The 23,609-nt window shown below is 46.0% G+C and overlaps 1 protein-coding gene and 1 long non-coding RNA gene across 3 annotated transcripts in view; one reads left to right on the top strand and one right to left on the bottom strand.

Moving 5' to 3' along the window:
* LOC142286279 (uncharacterized) overlaps nt 1-23,609 on the top strand; it is a 214,190-nt gene that overhangs the window by 59,984 nt on the left and 130,597 nt on the right. Inside the window, exons 3-6 of the mRNA XM_075333338.1 lie at nt 208-384; nt 461-652; nt 763-924; nt 2,744-2,867. Of these exons, the coding sequence (XP_075189453.1) occupies nt 208-384; nt 461-652; nt 763-924; nt 2,744-2,867 (655 nt within the window). The remainder of the gene's footprint in view (nt 1-207; nt 385-460; nt 653-762; nt 925-2,743; nt 2,868-23,609) is intronic.
* Nucleotides 19,159-23,609, bottom strand: part of LOC142286280 (uncharacterized) — a 37,231-nt gene continuing 32,780 nt past the window's right edge. Inside the window, exons 4-5 of one of the 2 annotated variants that reach the window (XR_012747482.1) lie at nt 23,041-23,164; nt 19,159-19,965 (exon numbers count right to left, since the gene is read on the bottom strand). This is a non-coding gene — a long non-coding RNA (uncharacterized LOC142286280). Of the gene's footprint in view, nt 19,966-22,437; nt 23,165-23,609 lie in introns of those variants that run through there. The other variant, XR_012747483.1, reaches the window with a different exon arrangement.

The raw sequence follows: 23,609 nt of genomic DNA, 5'->3' as shown, positions 1-23,609 counted from the left end.
ACACACTGGAGTCAGGCAAGTGTGACAATGGCCTCCACACACTGGAGACAGGCAGGTGTGACAATGGCCTCCACACACTGGAGACAGGCAGGTGTGACAATGGCCTCCACACACTGGAGACAGGCAGGTGTGACAATGGCCTCCACACACTGGGGACAGGCAGGTGTGAATGAGGCCTAATACTCACCAGCATCTCTCCTTACACAGGATTACACAATAGTGGAGAAGACGACAGGTGACTGTGCGGCTGCCATCATTCATCTCCACGTATCCGGAGGACGGAGCAGTAATGAGCGCCCCATCACAGACGCCCCGCACTCCCCGATGCCTGAGAAGAAGATCCTAGACCTCACCAGAGAGATGACGGAGCTGCTGACCGGAGAGGTGAGTGCAGGGAATGCTGGGAAATTCTACAGTATACACTGGAGGATTCTGGGTAATGTGGGTATATGTCTGTCAGGTTCCTATCAGGTGTCAGGATGTCTCTGTCTATTTCTCCATGGAAGAGTGGGAGTACATGGAGGGGCAGAAGGATCAGGACCAGGACGTCAGGAGGAAAAATGACCCCACAAGGGTAGACGAGGGCAAAAGCAACATGGCAGCACGGATATGGCTCCTCACCCTAGAGATGATCGACTTGTTAAAGGGAAAGGTGAGAATCTCCCGAGAGATCACACTTATCTCTATTACTATAACAGGAATGACTGAAAAGATGGAGGATTATTAGAATCTGTGGTGATCACCGTCTCTCACTGTATACAGGAGCAAATGGTGGTGAAGACGACGTCTGGGGAGTGTGTGACCCCCCATCTGTGCGGAGGACGGAGCGAGATCCAGAGCCGAAACACAGAAGCCCCGCACTCCCCGACACCTGAGAAGATCCTCCACCTCACCAACAAGATCACCGAGCTGCTGACCGGAGAGGTGACTGCTGGGAGATTATACAGTGTACACCGGAGGATTCTGGGGGATGAGAGGAGACTGCTGGGAGATTATACAGTGTACACCAGAGGATTCTGGGGGATGAGAGGAGACTGCTGGGAGATTATACAGTGTACACTGGAGGATTCTGGGGGATGAGAGGAGACTGCTGGGAGATTATACAGTGTACACCGGAGGATTCTGGGGGATGAGAGGAGACTGCTGGGAGATTATACAGTGTACACTGGAGGATTCTGGGGGATGAGAGGAGACTGCTGGGAGATTATACAGTGTACACCAGAGGATTCTGGGGGATGAGAGGAGACTGCTGGGAGATTATACAGTGTACACTGGAGGATTCTGGGGGATGAGAGGTGACTGCTGGGAGATTATACAGTGTACACCAGAGGATTCTGGGGGATGAGAGGAGACTGCTGGGAGATTATACAGTACACTGGAGGATTCTGGGGGATGAGAGGAGACTGCTGGGAGATTATACAGTGTACACTGGAGGATTCTGGGGGATGAGAGGAGACTGCTGGGAGATTATACAGTGTACACCAGAGGATTCTGGGGGATGAGAGGTGACTGCTGGGAGATTATACAGTGTACACTGGAGGATTCTGGGGGATGAGAGGAGACTGCTGGGAGATTATACAGTGTACACCAGAGGATTCTGGGGGATGAGAGGTGACTGCTGGGAGATTATACAGTGTACACAGGAGGATTCTGGGATATGAGAGGAGACTGCTGGGAGATTATACAGTGTACACCGGAGGATTCTGGGGGATGAGAGGAGACTGCTGGGAGATTATACAGTGTACACCAGAGGATTCTGGGTGAGGAGAGGAGACTGCTGGGAGATTATACAGTGTACACCAGAGGATTCTGGGGGATGAGAGGAGACTGCTGGGAGATTATACAGTGTACACTGGAGGATTCTGGGGGATGAGAGGTGACTGCTGGGAGATTATACAGTGTACACCAGAGGATTCTGGGGGATGAGAGGTGACTGCTGGGAGATTATACAGTGTACACAGGAGGATTCTGGGATATGAGAGGAGACTGCTGGGAGATTATACAGTGTACACCGGAGGATTCTGGGGGATGAGAGGAGACTGCTGGGAGATTATACAGTGTACACTGGAGGATTCTGGGGGATGAGGAGAGGAGACTGCTGGGAGATTATACAGTGTACACCGGAGGATTCTGGGGGATGAGAGGAGACTGCTGGGAGATTATACAGTGTACGCTGGAGGATTCTGGGGGATGAGAGGTGACTGCTGGGAGATTATACAGTGTACACCAGAGGATTCTGGGGGATGAGAGGAGACTGCTGGGAGATTATACAGTGTACACTGGAGGATTCTGGGGGATGAGAGGAGATTGCTGGGAGATTATACAGTGTACACCGGAGGATTCTGGGGGATGAGAGGAGACTGCTGGGAGATTATACAGTGTACACTGGAGGATTCTGGGTGATGAGAGGAGACTGCTGGGAGATTATACAGTGTACACTGGAGGATTCTGGGGGATGAGAGGAGACTGCTGGGAGATTATACAGTGTACACCGGAGGATTCTGGGGGATGAGAGGAGACTGCTGGGAGATTATACAGTGTACACTGGAGGATTCTGGGGGATGAGAGGAGACTGCTGGGAGATTATACAGTGTACACTGGAGGATTCTGGATGATGAGAGGAGACTGCTGGGAGATTATACAGTGTACACTGGAGGATTCTGGGGGATGAGAGGAGACTGCTGGGAGATTATACAGTGTACACTGGAGGATTCTGGGTGATGTCGGTCTCGTTGGTTGTCAGGTTCCTCTCCGGTGTCAGGACGTCGCTGTGTATTTCTCCCTGGAGCAGTGGGAGTATATAGAAGGACACCGGGATCTGTACTCGGATGTTGTGGTGGAGGAGCGCCGTCTGTCTGTATCACCAGGTTAGTAGAAACCTTCGTTCTTTCTTCTTGGCCGTTGTTTTCTGTGGTCGGTATTAGCAGATGTCATCGAGCCGTAACACTACATGTCACACACATGTCTACAGTCACCTGTTTTCCTGTTGGGAAATATGGTGTTAATATCTTCCTCCTGGGACCTCCATGGGGCAGATATCATTAATATAAGAAACGTCATCATTTTTGGTACCTGAGCCTCATCTCAGTTACCTGCCTCCAGTGGAGCTCTGCTGGGGAGGGAGGTGGGAGCAGCTGGTACCTGGTAATAGGGGATTATAGCCCAGAGCCAGGGTTCAGTTCTGGGAGATTCGTTGTGCTGTAAGTACTGTACCATTTTTCCAAATGCAGTGCTCCTCCTCACAAGAGCTCTGCCATTCCTATGACCACACGTCTAAGAACTCTCTTTAGTTTTTTCTTTTTATTTTTATGTGTCTTGTCCCCTTTTTAACATCTCTTGTATATTTTTAGAATCACTGCCTAATTGTTGGAATAAAGATATAATATTTAATAGCTTCGTTCCTCTTGCTCTATAAACGAATCTCTAAAGCCTTGTGAGGCCAAACGTTACCAGTAACGGGTGTCCAATCTGCCTGTGTAAACAATTGGTGCTGGCAGCTAATTTTTCTAAGTTATTGCGGAGCTGGACAGGGAGCGGACCGAAGTGTATATATATTTACCTGGATATTAGAATCAGGTATGTATATACTATACATTAACTTAGAAAACGAGGAACAAAATAGTCCGGCGCATTGGGAGTATGATGACCGCCACTCAGGATAAATGTCCAGCTTGTTTATTTTTTAGTATAATACTAAAAATATAGGGTATAATACATGCACCGCTCAAATGAATAGAAAAAAATTGACAGTCGCAACGCGTTTCGGTTACATATTGTAGCCTTTGTCAAGCAATACTACCTAGCCGGTGAGGTGCTTTTAAAGTCTACAAAGAGAAACCTCAATTCCAGATCCATCAGTTGAACATATTAACCCTTCAAGGTCCCACCGGATAATTTTGAATCAAGATATATAAGTTACTCCTTATTAGTCCACATATAACCACATTTTGCTGTACTAGATATAAATATAGTTTTAAAAAAAAATAAAAAAAATATATATATATATAAAATATAAAATATATCTGAAGAACCATTTATAAATAAATTAGTCAGATATCCATGAATTTTTATCAAATATCAATGTAGTATATTTGTGAACTAAGAGCTATATGTTCTTTTTAAACGTATAATACACATCAGAGTCCGTCTCATGCGTTAGGACTGTCAGTCGGATATAGTCAAATAGTTCAAGGTAATACATATAATAGAATAAAACCTATACTATGGAATTACACTATGTAGCAAAGAACCAATGATGTAAAACAACAAATCTGCAATAGTGGAAATAAATATTAAATGACAAGGAATATAGACAAAGTGTGATTAGTGATTACATATACAGATCCAACGTTTAGAAAAATTCCTGATTACAATATATGCAGCATGGAGATTATATATAATGTTCAAAATACTCCAACGTTAATGCATAAATTAACCTGGGACCAACGGGTAATTATCTCACTCTTTTTGTGGAGTTCAAGGGGAAAAAGAAAAATAAATTTTATATATATATATACTTAGAATAAATTATTGTTAGCTCATTACTTTTTTTCTCTTTTTTTCTTCCTCACGCCCATCTTTTATTTTGATTAGTATTTATACATCTATCAATTATATTATAATATGAGATCCCTACAAATAATAAGGCCTTCAGGTTGTCTGGTTCCCAGCTTGAATATCCAGTAACTTTCTCTATTTAGGATTTTTCGTCTGAAGTTACCGCCTCTTACATCCAATAACCAGCCTAGAATTGAAACCCAACTACTAGTAGTAAAAAACGTCTATAAGTGCTTATACCCCTAATTTTTTATTCAGCAGTAAGGTAGTAGCAAAAAACCCCTCCAAGTGCTAGAGATAAGGGAAAATAAATAATATAATAATAATAATAATAATAATAAAAACCTGCACAGACCAATAATTGGTTGACAATTACTATTAAAGGTTGTGTATTTTTTTTTGTTGAAAATCAAAGTTTATTGAGTATTACATAAGCCACTGAAATTAGGCACATTACAACTGAGAGTGCACGAGGCTAATCACAGCAAAATCACTTATTGTATCAAACTCCACGACATCACACACAGTCATCTATCACTCGTTAATCCTCGCAGGGATAACTGAGACCGGGGAAAATAATATAAGAGTTGGGAAGTTGACCCCTAAAGTATCCAAAGAAGGTAGAAGAATAAGCAAGGGTAAGGGGAAAAAATACGAGCCAAAAAGGGAATCAGGATGGGGCAAAGAAGGGGGAGAGGGAAGGGTTTCCCCCTCGCGTGGGTCCGGCCACACAACGCCAGGTAAATCAATAACAGAATTAATACTGGGTTCTGGGAAGTTATTTATTTAGCCACAGGAGGGTATCCGGGGAGTCTCTCAGCAGGATCCAGGTTGTCCAAATGTTAAGGACCTTTTCAGAACTACCTGTCCTATTAGTTCCTCCAATCTGAATGTATCATTGCGTTCAGCCACAATTTCGGCTCTAGAGGGTACTTTTGTTTGTATCCAGTACTTGGGGATCAGCTTACGAGCCACTACCGGGAAGTATCTGAGTACGTTTCTCTTGAACCTGGCCACAGAGAGCTCACACAATGACAGGAGGCCAGGTCCGGGGTAGGCCGGATTTTGGTGAACGAAAGCTTATTATATAATTCAAAGATGTCCATCCAAAAGCGCCTGATGGGGCATGCCCACCAGGTATGCAGGCAAGTACTTGTAATGGAATCCAGCTCACCCACGTCTGACCTCACCGCACCTCAGACACGGATCCGGCCCTGCCCCGGCCGCAGCAATGAGAAAATGAAGGAAAGCGATCCAGCTGAGTGACCAGGTGACCCATTCAGTGCAGTACAGACATGGCACAGTCGTGGTCAACGCGTTTCTGGCCTAACGCCTTTAAGTGCAGGCAAGTACCTTTATCTGGCATCTCCAGCAGGTGTCTGAGACAGATGGAAACATGGTATGTAGGATCGCAGGACAACAATACCATCTGGAAAGTAATTTATAACCCCTTTCCTGAAAAGACGTTCATTGAGGATTTGTGTGTGTACAGAAGTATTTTGGATCGTTCTGCTGCCAATATGGATCTTCCCATGTCCGCCTCCTACTTTGGGAAGGAGGGGGGTGGATTACTGTTGATGATATGGTCCTCCTGATAAATTGCATATAACAATGAGATGGTGTGGCCAGGAGGATCCCCTCCTAAGCACAGTCTCTCAAACGGGATGAGGCCTCTATATATGTCATGACGGGGCGTTAAGGACTTGACAAAACTTTGTAACTTGTACTGTCCATAAAAAGAACAAGCATCCCTGGGGTCATCAGAGTCAGGGAACAGGCTCCGGAGTGATTATAAGCGCTGAGTTGCATATAAAGTTGTGTAAAAGGGGACGATCGATTTCATGTTTATTTAAGAAGCTATTTCTGCCCAAGCCCGTCGGGAACAAGGTATTATCATAGATAGGGGTGAGAGGGCCCGGAAGAGAAGGTGACACCCATCCGCCCCTTTTTTTAACAAAAAGGATTAGATGTTTTAGAAGGAAAGAATGTGAATCTGAATGAGGCCTAGGTTTGGATTGTGACCAGAGAGTAGCTAACGGGCAGAGCTGTGCCCTGGAGCGCTCTACACCATGTTCCAAATTATTATGCAAATTAGATTTAAGTGTCCTAGCGATTAATAATGAAACTCATTGATGGTTTTGTGTCTCAGGGCTCTTTGCATCACTGAAATCAATCTCCGATCCCTGTGATAATTAGTTTGCCAGGTGAGGCCCAATAAAAGGAAACCTGGATGTTCCACAATATTAAGCAGCCACAGTTTTCAAGTAACCTGGGAAAGAAAAAGGATCTCTCTGCTGTCGAAAAGCATCAACTAGTGCAATGCCTTGGACAAGGGATGAAAACATTAGATATTTCACGAAAACGTAAGCGTGATCATCGTCTTGTGAAGAGATTTGTGGCTGATTCAGAGCACAGACGTGTTTGTGCTGATAAAAGCAGAATGAGGAAGGTTTCTGCCAGGCAAGTTGATCAGATTAAGAGAGTAGCTGCTAAAAAGCCATTACAAACCAGCAAACAGATACAGTGCCTTGCAAAAGTATTTGGCCCCCTTGAATTTCAGGCTTCAAAAATAAAGATAAAAAAATTAAAATTTTATGGTGAAGAATCAAGTGGGACACAATTGTGAAGTTGAAGGAAATGTATTGCTTATTTTAAGCTTTTATAAAAAATAACTAACTGAAAATTGGGGTGTGCAATATTATTCATCCCCTTTAAGTTAATACTTTGTAGCGCCACCTTTTGCTGCGATTACAGCACAAGTCTCTTGGGGTATGTGTCTATCGGTTTTGCACATGGGGAGGCTGAAATTCTCGCCCATTCTTCCTTTGTAAACAGCTGAAGCTGAGTGAGGTTGGATGGAGAGCGTTTGTGAACAGCAGTTTTCAGCTCTTTACACAGATTCTCAATTGGGTTCAGGTCTGGACTGTGACTTAGCCATTCTAACACCTGGATACGTTTATTTGTGAACCATTCCATTGTAGATTTTGCTTTATGTTTGGGATCATTGTCTTGTTGGGAGACAAATTTCCATCCCAGTCTCAGGTCTTTTGCAGAATCTTCCCTGTCCCTGCTGAAGAAAAGCAGGCCCAAACCATGATGCTGCCACCACCATGTTTGACAGTGGGGATGGTGTGTTCAGAGTGATGAGCTGTGTTGCTTTTACACCAAACATATCGTTTGGCATTGTGCCTAAAAAGTTCGATTTTGGTTTCATCTGAGCAGAGCACCTTCTTCCACATGTTTGGTGTCTCCAGGTGGCTTGTGGCAAATTTTAAACAACACTTTTTATGGATACCTTTGAGAAATGGCTTTCTCCTTGCCACTCTTCCATAAAGGCCAGATTTGTGCAGTGTACGACTGATTGTTGTCCTATGGACAGACTCTCCCACCTCAGCTGTAGATCTCTGCAGATCATCCAGAGTGATCATGGGCCTCTTGGCTGCATCTCTGATCAGTCTTCTCCTTGTGTGAGATGACAGTTTGGATGGACGGCCGGGTCTTGGTAGATTTGCAGTGGTATGATACTCCTTCCATTTCAATATGATCGCTTGCACAGGGCTTCTTGGGATGTTTAAAGTTGTGGAAATCTTTATGTAACCATATCCAGCTTTAAAATTCTCCACAACAGTATCACGGACCTCCCTGTTGTGTTCCTTGTCTTGATGATGCTCTCTGCGCTTTACACAGAACATGAGACTATCACAGAGCAGGGGCATTTAACCGGAGACTTGATTACACACAGGGGCTTATATTTATCATCATCAGTCATTTAGGACAACATTGGATCATTCAGAGATCCTCAATCAACTTCTGGAGGGAGTTTCTGCACTGACAGTAAAGGGGATGAATAATATTGCACGCACCAATTTTCAGTTTATTTTTTACAAAAGTTTAAAATAAGCAATAAATTTCGTTCATCTTCACAATTGTGTCACTTGTTGATTCTTCCCCAGAACATTAAAATATTTATCTTTATGTTTGAAGCCTGAAATGTGGGAAAAGGTTGAAAAATTCAAGGGGGCCGAATACTTTCGCAAGGCACTCTATTTGAAGATGCTGGTGCCTCTGGAGTCGCTCGAACCTCAAGGTGTAGGATCCTTCAAAGGCTTCCTGTGGTACATAAACCTACTATTCGGCCACCCCTCACCAGTGCTCACAAGCAGGCACAGTTGCAGTGGGCCCAGACATACATGAAAGCGGGGTTTACACGCTGCGACATTGCTAGCATCGGCTAGTGATTTCAAGCGCGATAGTACCTGCCCCCGTCGTATGTGCGATATTGTGTGATCGCTGCCGTAGCGAACATTATCGCTACGGCAGCGTCTCACGACATACCTGCTCTGCGACGTCGCTCTGGCCGGCGACCCGCCTCCTTCCTAAGGGGGCGGTTTGTGTGGCATCACAGCGACGTCACACGGCAGGTGTCCAATAGAAGCGGAGGGGCGGAGATGAGCGGGACGTAACATCCCGCCCACCTCCTTCCTTCCGCATTGCCGGTGGAGGCAAGTAAGAAGATGTTCGTCACACACAGCGATGTGTGCTGCCGCAGGAACAAGGAACAACATCGCTAATAAGCAGAAAATGATTTTTTGTTTCAGAACGACCTCTCCGCGGCAAACGATTTTGCGATCGTTTATGGTCGCTCAAAAGTGTTACACACTGCAATATCGTTAATGAAGCCAGATGTCCGTCACAAACACCGTGACCCGGACGATAATTCATTAACGATATCGTAGCGTGTAAACCCCGCTGAAGACTAATGTTCTTGTTTACTGATGAGTGTGGAGCAACCCTGGATGGTCCAGATGGATTGAGTAGTGGATGGTTGTTGGATAGCCACCATGTCCCAACAAGGCTGCGACATCAGGAAGGAGGTGGAGGAGTCATGTGTTATGAGGGCTGATGGTTTTGCAAATAATATTAATAACTGGATTTGCAAACGTAGCCCGGGGTCCACGGTGCAGCGAGATAGCTGCTGCTAAATAACCCAAAGGGCAAGGCAGATCTAGCGACAAAAGTTATAACTAATATGCCCTAGCACTGCCTGTGTTACACCACACAGGAAAGAGGGAAAACTGGCAATAATCCCTGTTAGCGGCACACGGGATATGCAAATTAACAGTCGCTGTAACCTCTCTTGGTACTCACAGAGGCTACACAGTAGGGGAATGAAGAAATGTAGGTGAAAGCACACCGTGCTATATGTGTTCCCACACAGGTGAACCACTGGAAAGTGGAGTAACCCTCTCACTATCCATGTAGCGGTGCACGCAGTACCTGCCTAGCAGTCTGCTCTAGTTGTGGAGTAGCCCTCTCGCCGAAGCCAGACTGCAGTCTTGCAGAGCACCTGCCTAAGCTGCCTGAACTAGTTGTGGAGTAACCCTCTCACAGCAATCAGGCAGCGGTGAGTACAGCACCTATCTAGGTGACCTGCACTAGTTGCGGAGTAACCCTCTCGCAAGACTACAGGTCACGGTATAGAGCTAATAGCGGATATGCACGTGGAGCCAAGATGGCGGGCATCCACACACATTCACCAGCAAACAAAGGATGATCTGACTGCGCTGCCATGCTTCCAGCCGCACTATTTAAAGGCTAAACCTCGCCCCTGGTTGCATCATCGGTGAAGTCACTTGCGAGCCATTCAGGCGGCGCCACATCATTAGGTCTGCTGATGCCAGACCACCAATCACAGTCCGCCACGTCATGGGCTGTGATTGGTGAAGTAATTTTTTAAGTTACTTAGGTGACCAAACTCATGGAGTTCCAACATTAAATTGGGTAAGCTCGTGGTAGGGGATGTCACATACTAAAGGAGGTCATCCGCGAAGAGGGCCAACTTGTGCTCCTTATCCTTAAGGCTTATCCCCTTACAGATGTATTATCCCTAATAGCCTCCGCCAGGTATTCCATAGTATCTATTTATAGTAATGGAGACAGGAGGCAACCCTGCCTCGTCCCATTACGTATCTGGAAATGCTACGACAGGGTACCATTCACTCTCACCTGAGCCGATGGTGAGGAATAAAGGGCAGAAATCCGACACATCACCTCCCGAAGGCCTATACTCCTCAATGCCTGGAGCATGAATTCCCTGTGCACCCTATCGAAGGCCTTCTCAGCGTCCATCGACACGATGCACATGGGACCCCCCGCCCCCCTCGACCAGTCCACCAGGGAAACCGTTTTTATTATATTGTCCCTACCTGGAACAAAACTTACCTGATCCCCATTAACCATCATTGGGCGAAGCGACCGCAACCTGTTAGAAAGCAACTTGAAGTACAATTTTAAGTCCGTGTTGATTAGGGATGTCGGGCGATAGCTGCTGCATAGGGAGGGATCTTTCCCTGGTTTGGGAAGTACAGTTATATGGGCTCCGGGAGCTTGGGGCGGGAAGGAACCTCCCAAAGATATATGATTGCACATGGAGAGGAAAAGGGGGGCTTATTGAATCAACAAATTATTTGTAAAAACCAGCGGTAAAACCGTCAGGCCCTGGGCTTTTACCTGATTTAAGCGGGCTTTGCACGTTGCGACATCGCAAGCCGATGCTGCGATGTCGCACGCGATAGTCCCCGCCCCTGTCGCAGGTACGATATCGTGTGATAGCTGGCGTAGCGAAAATTATCGCTACGCCAGCGTCACATGCACTCACCTGCCCTGCGACCGTCGCTCTGGCCGGCGACCCGCCTCCTTCCTAAGGGGGCGGGTCGTGCGGTGTCATAGCGACGTCACACGGCAGGCGGCCAATAGCGGCGGAGGGGCGGAGATGAGCAGGATGTAAACATCTCACCCACCTCCTTCCTTCCGCATTGTGGCCGGCAGCAGGTAAGGAGATGTTCCTCGCTCCTGCAGCTTCACACACAGCGATGTGTGCTGCCGCAGGAGCGAGGAACAACATCGTACCTGTCGCGGCACCGGCATTATGGAAATGTCGGAGCCTGCACCGATGATATGATTACGACGCTTTTGCGCTCGTTCATCGTATCATCTAGGATTTACACACTACGACATCGCAAGTGACGCCGGATGTGCGTCACTTTTGATTTGACCCCACCGACATCGCACCTTCGATGTCGTAGTGTGCAAAGCCGCCCTTAGAGTCTCTAATGACATCAGCCACCTCCTCTAGAGTGAACTCCTCCTCTAAGGCCGCTACTACTTCGTCTGGCACCGTGGGGAGCTTTGGGCCAGCAAATATGATTTGATCTTCTCCTGCAGCTGGGGGGGAGGAAGGTCCGCAAAATGACCTTTTAAATTGTACAGAGATTCATAATAGGAACTGAAACTGGTGGCAATATCCTGAGTCTTGTACACCTTCCTCTCAGAGGAATCATTGAGAAAGGGGATGTAGCTGTTCAGATTTCATGGGTGTAATGCCATTGACAGGAACTTACCACTCCTATCCCCCAGCTGGTAGAAACGACTTCTAATTCTATCCCTAAAACTGCAGGATTTCTGGTCCAGGATTTTTAGGAGAGCATGTCGAGCCGTGAATAATTGCACCAAGGTGGACTGGAAATGGGTTACTTTTATGGCGAGCCTCAAGGTTAGCGATGGTGGCGAAGCGTCTGTCAATCTCCTCGGATCTCTCCTTTTTGAGGTGCGAGCCGTGAGATATAAGGATGCCCCTTAAGACACTATTGAGATCTTCCCACTTTATTGAGGGCAATGTAGGGTCCCGCTCGTGGTCAGAGATGAAATTTTGAATACCATGTTTAATATCTGCAAGGCACATAATCCTGCCACAAGTTTTCGTTTAAGCGCCATGAGAGACCGGGCCTCTTCTGGGGGTCCAGGCGCATACAGAAATATATAGGAGCATTGACCCTACCTCGGCTCCCACTCGGAAATTCAGCAATGAGTGGGAGACTAAAAAGTAATCGATCCGGCTATAAGTGGCGTGAGCTGGAGAATAGAAACTATAATCTTAAACCTCTGGATGGGGGATCCTCCAAACGTCCACCACCCTCATGTCTCGCATTTGTTTTTTAAGACTCCGTGTGGAAGAGTCAGTGTAAGATGTCTTACCTGAGGATGTATCCATTAAAGGATTCAATGGGAGATTTAGGTCATCCCCCAACGCCATCTGAGATGGACCTGCGAAATAATCGAGCAGCTTGAAGCAATCTGAATAAAATTAGCATTGCCCAAAATTCGGGCTGTAAAGGTTTGCAATCACAAAGCTGTGTTGGTTCCAGGAGACCTGTAAAAAGATGTATCTACCGCAGGGGGTCAATTAGGGATTTTAGAATTGTGGGTGCAAATGTTCTATGGAAGGCCACTGACACTCCCCTGGACTTGACATCCGGATTGGTGCTATGGAACCAAGTTGGATACTGTCTGGAGGCTATCTTGGGGATCGAATCCAAATGAAAATGCATCTCCTGTATCATCAGGACAGCTACTTTCTGTGTGTTTTGTAAAGTATAAAATTTGCCTACGTTTCTCTGGAACATTAAACCCCTGAACATTAAAGGAGCAAAACTTTAAGTCATTCATTTGGACTTATAACATCAAGCAACTGGACACAAATATCCGCTGACCACCACGCGAGGGAGGGAAAGCAGGTAGAGGGGGGAGAGTAGAGATAGTGATAATAGAAGAAAAATAGACAAAACATGGTATAAAACGCTCCTATCCATGTGCATAGTTATCGGTGGAAGCCAACCACCCAGGCACTGGGGGGAAAAAAGGTAACCAACAGTGACAGTTACCTCCTCGCCCCCTGCCCCAGCCTGTAACACTAAATATAGTGCAAGAACCAATTGAAACAGAACAAATTATGCTAATCCTAAGACGCATATGGAGCATGTGAAGGACTTCCTGAGCCTTCAACCTTAAAAGACCAGAGACGGCCTTCAGAATAATGAACCATTACTGGAGAACCTCTTAGCTTTAAACATATGTAAAACGTTATACAGCAATTGTACCAAAACGTTATACAGCAATTGTACCACAACGTTACCCCCTGCAGGTGGAGAACGCCACTGTATGGCATATGGCACAATTATATCAACTGTTAAAGCCTTAAACATACAGCAGACCCTTATGAAGTATTATCTTGCTCCCTTTGGAACCTCAGCCAACAAGATCCATGTGGGGGGAGGTCAGTCCCTGAACGGAGACGGCAAATTAAGGCCCGACGGAGAGGCCCTAAGTGTCTCCACCTGTGGCCCCTGCATCTCTTTTCTTGTTGGAGCATTGTACTGTCAGCCATCTGGGAGGTGCCATGGGAAGCTGTGGGGCGTGAGGCCAATCTGGAAGCTCCACTTGTGGTAAATCGAAAGTTTCAAGGAGCTTGGCAAGGTCCCCCAGCCCTCGGATGACCACTCACTTACCCTCCTTGAATGCGATTAGTTGAAAGGGGAAACCCCATTTATACGGTATGGCCTCCTCTTTTAGGAGTAATAAGAGGGGTTTCAGGGCTCTCCTTAGTTGCAAGGTACGCCTGGCTAGGTCAGGCAGGATCAGTATGCGGGAGCCCATGAAAGTGATAGTCCCTTTCTGTCTAGCTGCGGCCATTATAGATTCCTTAGCTTTAAAAAAGTGCACCCGGCAAATTACTTCTCTGGGGCAGGAATCAGGAGGTGGTCTTGGTCCCAGAGCGCTGTGGATGCGGTCCAGTTCAATCAGGCTGAACCCCTCCTCACCCAGGATGAGTGCAAATAATTTCTGAGCAGTAGTATCCAGTTCAGGGGTGTTGATTGTCTCAGGGAGGCCTCTGATGCAGAAGTTATTCCGCCAGTTGCGGTTCTCCAATTCTTCTACCCCGGCAGCCAGCTCATTCGATCTTAAGGAGTTGCTTAGGATAACCTGTCTTTGTGCCTTCAATTCCCTCAGCACCCCCTCCTGGGACTTCTCCACTGCCTCTACTCTAGCTGTCACTGCCACTTTAAATAAACGGAGCTCTGTTTTTTAAGACTCCTCCAGCCTGCAGGCAAATCCCTCAAGGTCTTTCTTAGTGGGGATTGACTTAAGGTATTTACTTATCTCAGCAAGGATTGTTTCATCTGTACCATCTGAGTGGTCCCCAGAGGCCTCCTGCTGTGAAAGAGCTGCTTTGTTCTGAGTCATCACCTCCCGCGGCTGCAAGCTGCCTGTGTGAGTAGCTGTCACCATCTTGGACCTGCTGGAGCTCGGTGTGGTGCTGGAGCTGAAAAGACGATCCATGGCAGCTGCTAGGGTTCTGATCACCTCTGTGCCCAGTCTGAGAGTCGTCTTGGTTTTGCCCACAAGCTTTTGCCAGCAAAAGCTTTGCTAGACGTGGCTGTAGGAGTAGGGCAGGCGAGGAGCAGGGAAAGTGCACGTCCTACTCCGGCAACGGCAAGCCATGCCCCCCTCAAGATGGCATATTTTTAAAAATATGTAAATATTTCTAAAGGAATCAGTACTACTAATGATACAATAAAATAGTACAACTTGGGGGCTGCTCCAGCCGGTAGCAAACCTCCTAAATTATGAACAATTAAAATTTGGATATAGCAATATAAAAATAATATAAATAAAATTGCACACGAAGCGGTCAAGGAAGTCCACAATAAATGTATAATTAGATCCACTGCGGTGAAGTATGGAGCGGGTTCACTGGCAGCCCCACAATAACCTCAAGGAAAATTCTCGCTGCCACCACCTGTCGTTTATAGGTAGATTGGACACCCATTAGCTAGCATAAGGCCTATTCGGTTCGTGATTTTAAGCAAAAGGGACAAAGCTATTAAATTGTATATATTTAATCCAAAAGAATAGGGAGTGTTTATAAAAATATACAAGATGTTACAAAAGGGAAACAATACAAATACTATATAGACCATTACATAAAAATAAAAGGGATAAACATGAAACTTACTAAACTTGTGCTACAGATATGACTTCAGGTTTATGGAGGAAGGACACCGAGAATACAAATGGACAGCACCACAGCTTATCTGTGTCCTCCAGAACTGAACCAAGCAAAAATGTGGGCGCTGACTTTTATAACCTCAGGTCACCCTCCCCTCCATGACCTCATATGGAGATATCTTGTGGGATGTGCCCAGAGAGTCAGAAAATTAGGAAATTCTAGTTTTTAGCATATCTTTGCCCCTGGGACTCACAGATGAGGGATATCTGTGTCATATTTTCTATCCTGATTTTACCTTTACATAGATATTTAACACAATATATCTGGCATGATTTTATTGCCCAATACCCATTTGTTGGTTTACCAGCAATCGCCCAGCAAAGCAAAATGTTGCCTTGCGTTCACCACGTCGCTAGGATTCCAATTCATATTTCTGATCTTACCATGGCACCTGAAATCTTGGTTCATAGCTTGTTTACTCAGAGGAGCAAAGACATGTCTGTGCACATTCTCCCTGATCTGCAGACATCCCCTGGTTCATAAATACCCCATTCCAATAACTGATCAGAAAGGATTGCCATAGTACCAAGGAGGGGGTTATAGCCACAGGCATCTCTGGAGGTGAAGGAGGTACCGCTGCACCCTCCCAAATAGACTTGGTGTTATACCTCTGATGGAACCAGCGATCTATTCGGATTATTAGAGCCATGGCACATTCAGGAAAGGTGGGGTGTTTTATACGTGACCAATGCCTCCTTTACTCTCTCTGAGACGGCCAGAAAAAAAAATGGTTCTTGAGAGCCGGGTCGTTCCACTGTGTATCCACTTACCAGCGCCAGAATTGAGTGGAGTAATCCTCAGCCAGCTGATTCCCCTGTTTCGGTGAACAAATCTTTGAATCGGCCAATGACCCTTATCTGATTCAATGTAGATGAGACTGAGCGCAGTAAAAAATCCATCCACTGACCCAAACACAGGAGAATCAGGAGGCAAAGAAAAAGCCCAAGCTTGTGGGTCACCACTAAGAAGTTAGACGACAATACCCACTTGCTGCATATCACTCCCAGAGGAATGAGAACGAAGATGAAAATATAATTTACATGCCTCTCAGAAGGAGACAAACCGGCTGCTCTCCCCAGCAAAATGCTCCGGAAGTGGCAGTTTAGGTTCTCTCGACCCGGCAACCAACCCGGATTGTGCCGAGGTAGAACACTGAACTCGGTGGTGAACCACCCCCTTTAATTCCACCACCTGGAGAGACAGCGCCTGCAACTGCCCACAAGAGAAGCTACAGGGTCCATGCAGAAATTTAAATATGGCTGATTATAATGTCATGCGCAATAAGGGGATAACCGGGGACCGTAGCTCCTAGACTTGCCCTCAGGTTAGGGGTCCCTAGCTGTCCCTTATCCTACTTCTGATGGTGAAGTTAAAAAATGAAATTTAAAAAATGACTTGAAAAATGACTTTAAAAAAATTTCAACTTTTACAATTTTTTTGGATGTTTTAAAGTCTTGACATCAATGTGGATATACAATGTGTGACGGGGTATGCGACAGAGCAGGCAGGGACACCAGGTCGATGAACAATCCAACAAGTTTTATTGAGGCAGGGAGCATAAAACATCCAATATCCAAATGGTTCTTTAGAGTCCACATTGAGTCTACACAAAGAAAACAGATGCGGGGCGCCACACAGCAATCCGATGGCAAGGAAAATGCAACAACAGTCCTTAGATGTGTTCCTTAAATCCGATAGCATGGCTGAGACAACACAATCCCACGTAGCAGCTGATCTTCAATATCCCATAGTTCATACACAGGCACAAGGACCTCGCCTTTCCCCAAAAAAGCATCAACTAACTCCAAAACATGTGACTGATTCTTCCCCCTCTCCTTAGGTCCACCCCCTGGATGGGCGGAAGTGCTCAGACCTACCCCTTTAACATTTGCTACTTGTAGCTCCTAGTTAAAAAAAAGTTCCTAGACACAGTCTCCAGAGATTGTGTATTAGGGAAGCCTCCTGCAGAGGAGAACAATATATATGCAACCCCCACCAGATCAAGGACAATAGCTACTGCTGAAGCCTGATTGCAATATGATACAGGCTGGGGGGATATACTGTTACACAATGTATTTTGAGAAGTTTCCTGTTCATTTCAGCTGCCGTTTTTTGTAACTGATAAGGATCCCGCCAATATTTGAAAGGTTGTGGGCGGTTCTCTGACGTTGATGTACATGTGTATATACAGTGGGTACGGAAAGTATTCAGACCCCCTATAAATGTTTCACTCTGTTTCATTGCAGCCATTTGGTAAATTCAAAAAAGTATATATTTTTTTCTCATTAATGGGCACTCTGCACCCCATCCCCCATCTTGTCAGAAAAAAATAGAAATGTAGAAATATTTGCAAATTTATTAAACAAGAAAAACTGAAATATCACATGGTCATAAGTATTCAGACCCTCTACTCAGACACTCATATTTAATTCACATGCAGTCCATTTCCTTGTGATCCTCCTTGAGATGGTTCTACTCCTTCATTGGAGTCCATCTGTGTTTAATTAAACTGATAGGACATTATTTGGAAAGGCTTACACCTGTCTATATAAGACTGCATGTCACACTAAATGAGAATCATGAGGCCAAAGGAACTGCCCAAGGAGCTCAGAGACAGAACTGTAGCAAGGCACAGATCTGGCCAAGGTTACAAAAGACTATCTGCAGTACTCAAGGTCACTAAGAGCACAGTGGCCTCCATAATCCTTAAATGGAAGTTGGTTGGAGCCACCAGAACTCTTCCTAGACCTGACCGTTCAGTCAAACTGAGCAATCGTGGGAGAAGAGCCTTGGTGAGTGAGGTGCAATAGGGAGATGGGCGAAAGTTCCACAAAGTCAACTATCACTGTAGCCCTCCAACAGTCAGGCTTTATGGCAGCGTAACCCAACGGAAGCTTCTTCTCAGTGCAAGACATATGAAAGCCCACATAGAGTTTGCAAAAAAAACACATAAAGGACTCCCAGACTATGAGAAATAAGATTCTCTAGTCTGATGAGATGAAGATAGAACTTTTTGGTGATAATTCTAAGCGGTATGTGTGGAGAAAACCAGGCACTGCTCATCAGTTGCCCAATACAATAACAACAGTGAAACCTGGTGGTGGCAGTATCATGCTATGGGGGCAGGGACAGGTCGACTGGATGCAATTGAAGGAAAGATAAATGCAACTAAGTCCAGAGATATCCTGGAAGAAAACCTCTTCCAGAGTGCTCTGGACCTCAGACTTGGTCGAAGGTTCACCTTCCAACAAGACAATGACCCTAAGCACACAGCTAAAATAACAAAGGAGTGGCTTCAGAACAACTCTGTGACCATTCTTGACTGTCCCAACCAGAGCCCTGACCTAAACCCAATTGAGCATCTCAGGAGAGACCTAAAAATGGTGTCCACCAACGTTCACCATCCAACCTGACGCAACTGGAGAGGAACTGCAAGGAAGAATGGCAGAGGATCCCCAAATCCAGGTGTGAAAAACTTGTTGCATCATTCCCAAGAAAACTCATGGCTCTACTTGCTTAAAGGGTGCTTCTACTCAATATTGTGCAAAGGGTCTGAATACTTATGGCCATGTGATATTTCAATTTTTCTTGTTTAATAAATTTGCAAACATTTCTGGGTTTTTCCAGCAAGATGGGGTGCAGAGTGTACATTAATGAGAAAAAAAAAACTTTTTTGAATTTACTAAATGGCTGCAATGAAACAAAGAGTGAAAAATTTAAAGGGGTCTGGCTCATTCTCTGTCGGAGCAGATTATCGATGACCTTTGCTTGAAGTCCTGATGAAGGAGACTGTGATTTCCTAAACACGTTGACCAGTACAAAAGAATAAAGACATGGAATTATTAATCTACATTGATTGGTTCGGTGATAGCACGGCGAGATACTCGGTTCCTTCTCCTGATTTTATTGATTCCGCTCGGGGCTGCAGCTTTCCGCGTGTGTACAACACGATTACAAAAGTTGTGACTATCACAACCCCTTTAGGCGAGTTTCTTACTTTCAGCAGCCTTTTTTTTTTGCCTGGTAAGACCCTATTGCGCTTTCTTCCACAGTCCTATCTCCTCAATTTAGTGTTAGGGTGAACACTGTGGAGTGTTCACAAGTTGCCTGCTCCTGATCTAATTAGTGTGGATCAAGTGCATGCTTAAAAGAATAACGTCAGACAGAGGCAGATGTAAGCCTCTCCTTAATCAGAGATTGGCACCAAAAGAGATTTATTCCAGCTGAAAACATAGACTTAAATAAACTAGGAAAAAGGGTATGGTCTGCACTACAGTGGGCATGCCCGAATCTGTCCATCGGTCAGTGGGTTGGTCAGTGGGCTAGTCCATTGGCTGATCCGTTGGCTGGTCATTGGGTTGGTCCATGAGGTCATCAACTGGGTGGTACTCGAGGTTGGCCAGTGAGTCTTTTCCCTTCTATGGTGATTCTTCTTACATCTGGATATTCTTTGTATACCCGGGTAGGTTGTACAGAAAAGGAAATGACAGCCATCTTTAGATCTGAACAGGCTTATGTAAGGTGAAATTATTTCATTGGACATTTTCCCCCACAATTCCCTATGTTTTTAAGTTAATTAAAGGTAAGGTCTCGGGGTTTTATATTTTTGTATTAGTAATAGTGATTATGAAATCAAGTATTTTTAATACAAAATTAAATTCACTGTTTATTTAGTTTTTATTGAATTCTGGTGTTACTGGAAGCACTGGGGGCAGCCATCATGGATTTGGGATTTGTAACGACAGTTACTCACCTCCTTTATGGCAGCCCCTTAGGCATAGAGGACAGTGGTCGGAATCCGACCCCATTTAGTAACATTAAAGAAGGCGTCTGCTTTCAAATAGACGCGCCCCCCTGGGCTGTCCAGATCACAGCAGAGGGAGGAAATCAGTGCCATCTTTGTGGAGCACACAGCATGTGCACTTTCCCCCTGTCACCCGCTGGGATGGATAGGGTGAGTACCGGTGCCGGGCAATGGTGATTGCATCGTTACTGATCCTGGCGCGCTGCTCCCCCACTCTGCCGTTCACCCCCCCTCCCCCGCACTCTGCCGCAACCCCCCCCTCCCCTCCTCTCTGCCGCGACCACCCCCCTCTCTGCCGCGACCACCCCCCTCCCCTGCACTCTGCCGCGACCAGTCCCTTCCCCCGCACTCTGCCGTGACAATCCCCCCTCCTCTGCACTCTGCCGTGACCACCCTCCTCCTCTGCCGCGACCACCCCCTCCCCCACACTCTGCTGCGACCACCGCCCTCCCCCACACTCTTCCGCGTTCACCCCTCTCCCCCGCACTCTGACGTGGATCCCCCTCCCCGTGTGTGCTCACCTTGGGCCTCCGCTGCTCGTACTGTGATGTTTGACAGGACAGGCTGCCGAGGCGCAAGTCTGAGGGGAGTGCATGCGGTATTGGGAAACAGTCAGCAAGCTGAGTGGGGCATTGGGAAACAGTCAGTAGGCAGTGTGGGACATTGCGAAACAGTCAGTAGGCAGTGTGGGAGAATTGGGAAACAGTCAATAGGCAGTGTGGGGGCATTGGGAAGCAGTCAGTAGGCAGTGTGGGGGCATTGGGAAGCAGTCAGTAGGTAGTGTGGGGGCATTGGGATATAGTGCGGCGCGGGATACAGTGGAGAACTATGCAGCTTGCCTTACTGACACTTTAGACATATTAGGTTCACTCTGTGGCCACCAACAAAATGGCACCGCACTGTGATCCTACACTTCATTCTCTGTTATCCTGTTGGAAACACCCAGATTGGGAGGGGGAGGTGACATCACACACAGGAGAGCAGACTCCTCCCACTTTTACTGCAGCTGTAATGTGAGCTAGTTCTACAGTACTTCTACAGTCGGATTTCAGCAGCTGCTCCCTCCAGTGTTTAAGAGTGGAATATAGCAAACTTTAAAATTTTTTTTTATATTTTTCTCAAAAACAAAATTTTAAAATTTTATTTAAAGGGAACCTGTCAGCAGAAATTTCGCCCAAAACCTAAAAGATCCCCCCTCTGCAGCTCCTGGGCTGCATTCTAAAAAGGTCCCTGTTATTATTGTGCCCCCTGTGAGACCAAAATAAAGACTTTATAAAGTGGTACCTTTTTGTATTCAGATACTGTAAATGTGACACGGGGGCGGGCTTTCTGGCGTCCGTTATTCTGCCTCCTGGTCCTGTATGCCGCCCCCCATCGCTCCTTTCCATAGCTGATGCACCGCCCACTGCTCCAGCCATCCCCGCGCATGCCCAGTGCCAGTCTCACGGGACTGAGCAGTGTGACCGCTGATGACGTGTGCGCAGGCAAGTGATTATGGGCGGGGCTGTGATTGTTATCAGCAAGTACCCGCCCATAATCTCGTGAGCGCGCAAACCTCACCAGCGGTCACACTGTGCTCAGGGTAGTGCTAGACTGTATGGGCTGCTTCCAGGGATGACGTCTCTTTTGTCACGTGATAGTATTTTGAACACGCCCCTATCACGTGACAAAAGGGACGTCATCCCTGGAAGAAGCCCATACAGTCTAGCACTACCCGGAGCACAGTGTGACCGCTGGTGAGGTTTGCGCGCTCACGAGATTATGGGCGGGCACTTGCTGATAACAATCACAGCCCCGCCCATAATCACTTGCCTGCGCACACGTCACCAGCGGTCACACTGCTCAGTCCCGTGAGACTGGCACTGGGCATGCGCGGGGATGGCTGGAGCAGTGGGCGGTGCATCAGCTATGGAAAGGAGCGATGGGGGCGGCATACAGGACCAGGGGGCAGAATAACGGACGGCAGAGAGCCCGCCCCCGTGTCACATTTACAGTATCTGAATACAAAAAGGTACCACTTTATAAAGTCTTTATTTTGGTCTCACATGGGGCACAATAATAACAGGGACCTTTCTAGGATGCAGCCCAGGAGCTGCAGAGGGGGAATCTTTTAGGTTTTGGGCGAAATTTCTGCTGACAGGTTCCCTTTAAGCATAACAGTAAAACATTAATACTTTACATTTTTTCAGTTATTGAAAAAAAAATGTTTTTGACGACACCTTCCCTTTAAGTATTTTATCCAAATGGTCCCCCCTCAACATTAGGAAGTGACAACTCAGTGTCAGTTGGAGTCGGTGTTCATTTTGGTGGAGCCGGTATAAAATGGAGCTACTCCGACTCCTAAAATATATAATAAATTGGGTCCAGTAGTTCAATGCAGAATGTGCTGAATATTTTTTCATAAGAATTTGGGAAAGTTATGAAATGTCCTATAAATGCCTGTTCTATTCCTGATCTAAGGCTTCATTCATACACAGTGTTTTTGCTGCGTTTTTTGAGGATACGTATTTCAGCTGCAAAAGCAGTTCAGCTTTTTAAAAAACCGCATCACCTGAAAGGTTTCTGAGCTCATAGATAATGCTTTCAATAGCAAAAGCAGATTAGAAAAATACCGGACAATGCTTCAAACATAAGTACAATTACACTGATGAATGAGAGTAATGAACAACAGCTAGAAGAAAATGTAGGATTCAGTATGTGTGAGATGGAGCCACAGTGCTGCTCATGTAACTGAGGATCAAACCGATATTACAACAGAACAGCAAAATGATACTTTAGAATTAGAGAATCTTGTTGAAGCTGCTTCAAAACACTTTCCTATTCATCACATGCGCTGTGTTGTGCACACGCTGTAGCTGGCAGTAAGAGATAGTCTGCAAGAGGGACATGCTGGAAACCTGATTGGAAAAGTAAGGAAAATTGGTTATTGCTGCCAGAACCCCTAAAATTGATTCCATCTTGAAGAGACGTGCTGGAAAGGGGCAATTGTCGATCAAGCCACTTGGTGGGGCAGGACTTATTTAATGATTGAGCGATTGCTTGAAATAAAACCGTTTCTTATAGATATGGTGAATAATAATATTTGTTAATTTATATAGCGCTGTTAATTCCACAGCGCTCTACATACATTGGCAAAACTGTCCCCATTGGGGCTCACAATCTAGGCTCCCAATTAGTAGATTTTTGGAGTGTGGGAGGAAACCGGAGTACCCGGAGGAAACCCACGCAAACACGGGGAGAACATACAAACTCCTTGCAGATGGTGTCCTTGGTACCCTCAGGTAACCCTAAATGAACTTCAATGGACACAGGTGGCTGAATTGAAGGAATTGCTTAATCACC

Source organism: Anomaloglossus baeobatrachus, unplaced genomic scaffold, assembly GCF_048569485.1.
Source record: "Anomaloglossus baeobatrachus isolate aAnoBae1 unplaced genomic scaffold, aAnoBae1.hap1 Scaffold_65, whole genome shotgun sequence".
Classification (NCBI taxonomy): Eukaryota; Metazoa; Chordata; class Amphibia; order Anura; family Aromobatidae; genus Anomaloglossus; species Anomaloglossus baeobatrachus.
Note: the sequence above shows the minus strand (reverse complement) of the source record. Positions and strands in the feature narration are given on the sequence as shown.